Source organism: Chaetura pelagica, unplaced genomic scaffold, assembly GCF_000747805.2.
Source record: "Chaetura pelagica isolate M959 unplaced genomic scaffold, ChaPel_1.0 scaffold3, whole genome shotgun sequence".
NCBI classification, from domain to species: domain Eukaryota; kingdom Metazoa; phylum Chordata; class Aves; order Apodiformes; family Apodidae; genus Chaetura; species Chaetura pelagica.
Genome location: NW_009952974.1, coordinates 6960441 through 6961884, shown reverse-complemented (window position 1 = coordinate 6961884; position 1444 = coordinate 6960441). Strand labels below are relative to the sequence as shown.

Genomic DNA, 1444 nt, shown 5'->3' with positions numbered 1-1444 from the left:
CCAGCGCCCATCCCCACCTCCCTCCCCCCCTCCGCGGGCAAGGCGTTCGTGTCCCTGGCACCTCGGGGTGGGCGCCCGTCCCCGCCCGGCTACTTGCAGACGCTGACCCACTCGGTGATGCGACATTCCTCGCAGGCCACGAAGCAGCACCAGTGGAACTTGCAGTTGCAGCGCTCGCTGCGCGTCTGCCGCAGGATGTTGTGCCCGCGGCCGCAGCACAGGCTCTCGCAGTTGTCCATGCCCGGGCTGGTCTTGTTGCACAGGCGCCCTTGGGTGCCCAAGGAGTCCAAGGCCGGTTCCCGCTCGCAGAAGTCGGGTGACTTCTCGAAGTAAACCAGCTCGCTGATGCCGGCGCGGCGGCGGTGCCGAGCGTGGCCCGGCTCCAGCTGCCCCGCGTTGCGGTTGTGGGGCCGGATGAGGGTGGCCCCGTAGAAGCGGTCCTTCAGCAGGGACCCCACCAGGCGGAACTCGGGCGTCACCTGCCAGCAGGTCTTCAGCTGGCAGCTCCCTGAGGTGCCGTGGCATTTGCACTTCCTCCTCATGTTGTCCATCACCACCTGGGTGGGGAGGGAAGGACGGGGTTTAGCGTGGGGGAGACACTTTCTGGGGTCTGGAGAAGCCGTCATGGAGCTCTGTGTGGGTTGGCATTGTGGGAACACTTAGGGCTGGCACGAGCAGTAATCAGAGCCCTAGAAGTGCAAAGCCAGGCAGGCTGCATCCTGTTGCTGTGCCCAGTGTCACCCATGTCCCACATCCTGCCGCTTCCCATCCTGGCAGCACCAACTGGCTTTTACATCCCAGCAAGGGATCAGCACCTAAAGGAGAAGGTGAGCTGCCTGACCACAAGGAGGAGAAGGAGGCTGGATCTCACCTTCCGCTGTTTCTTGGCTGCAGCAGCACCAACCTGAACACAGACCCCAGTTAAAAGCCAGCGTGGCTGCATCTTTGCAGCCCTGCTGGGACCTCCCCAGTGCAGGGCTCCCCCAAAGCACCGCACGGGTCATCAGCACTGCAAGCAGAGCAGTGGGAAGGATGCTTTCCTCTTCCCAGGGCTTTCCTCCCAGAACAGCCCAGCTGTGGGAGTCCCAGGAGCAGTTCTGCTTTCAGCTCTTATCTGCTTCCTTGCGGGAGCCCTGGGCACAGTGCCGGGGGCTGGAGGCAGCACTTCAGGGATCAGAGGGATGCTCACAGCCCTGACTTGTGGTCTGGGGAGGCCACAGTGAGGCCGCTGCCACACGTCTACCCCCCATGAGGGACAGGGTGCATGGGCTGGGCTGTGGCTGTCACTAGGGCTGGCTGGGACAGCGGCTTGTGCAGGGGCCAGAGGCCAGTTCTGAGGCAAGAAGGACCTTGGGCTCCCTGGTTGGTGCTGCTGAGCTCCCAGGCTGCATGCGGGGGTGCCCCTAGGTCTCCCATCCCTACAAGGAATGCTGCCAAGGGAAAG

General features: G+C 63.8%; 1 protein-coding gene across 1 annotated transcript in view; it reads right to left on the bottom strand.

Annotated features, from left to right (window-relative positions):
* Nucleotides 1-89: 89 nt before the first annotated feature.
* Nucleotides 90-1444, bottom strand: part of WNT10A (wingless-type MMTV integration site family, member 10A) — a 29392-nt gene continuing 28037 nt past the window's right edge. The window contains exon 4 of the mRNA XM_009996257.1: nt 90-557. Within this exon, the coding sequence (XP_009994559.1) occupies nt 90-557 (468 nt within the window). The remainder of the gene's footprint in view (nt 558-1444) is intronic.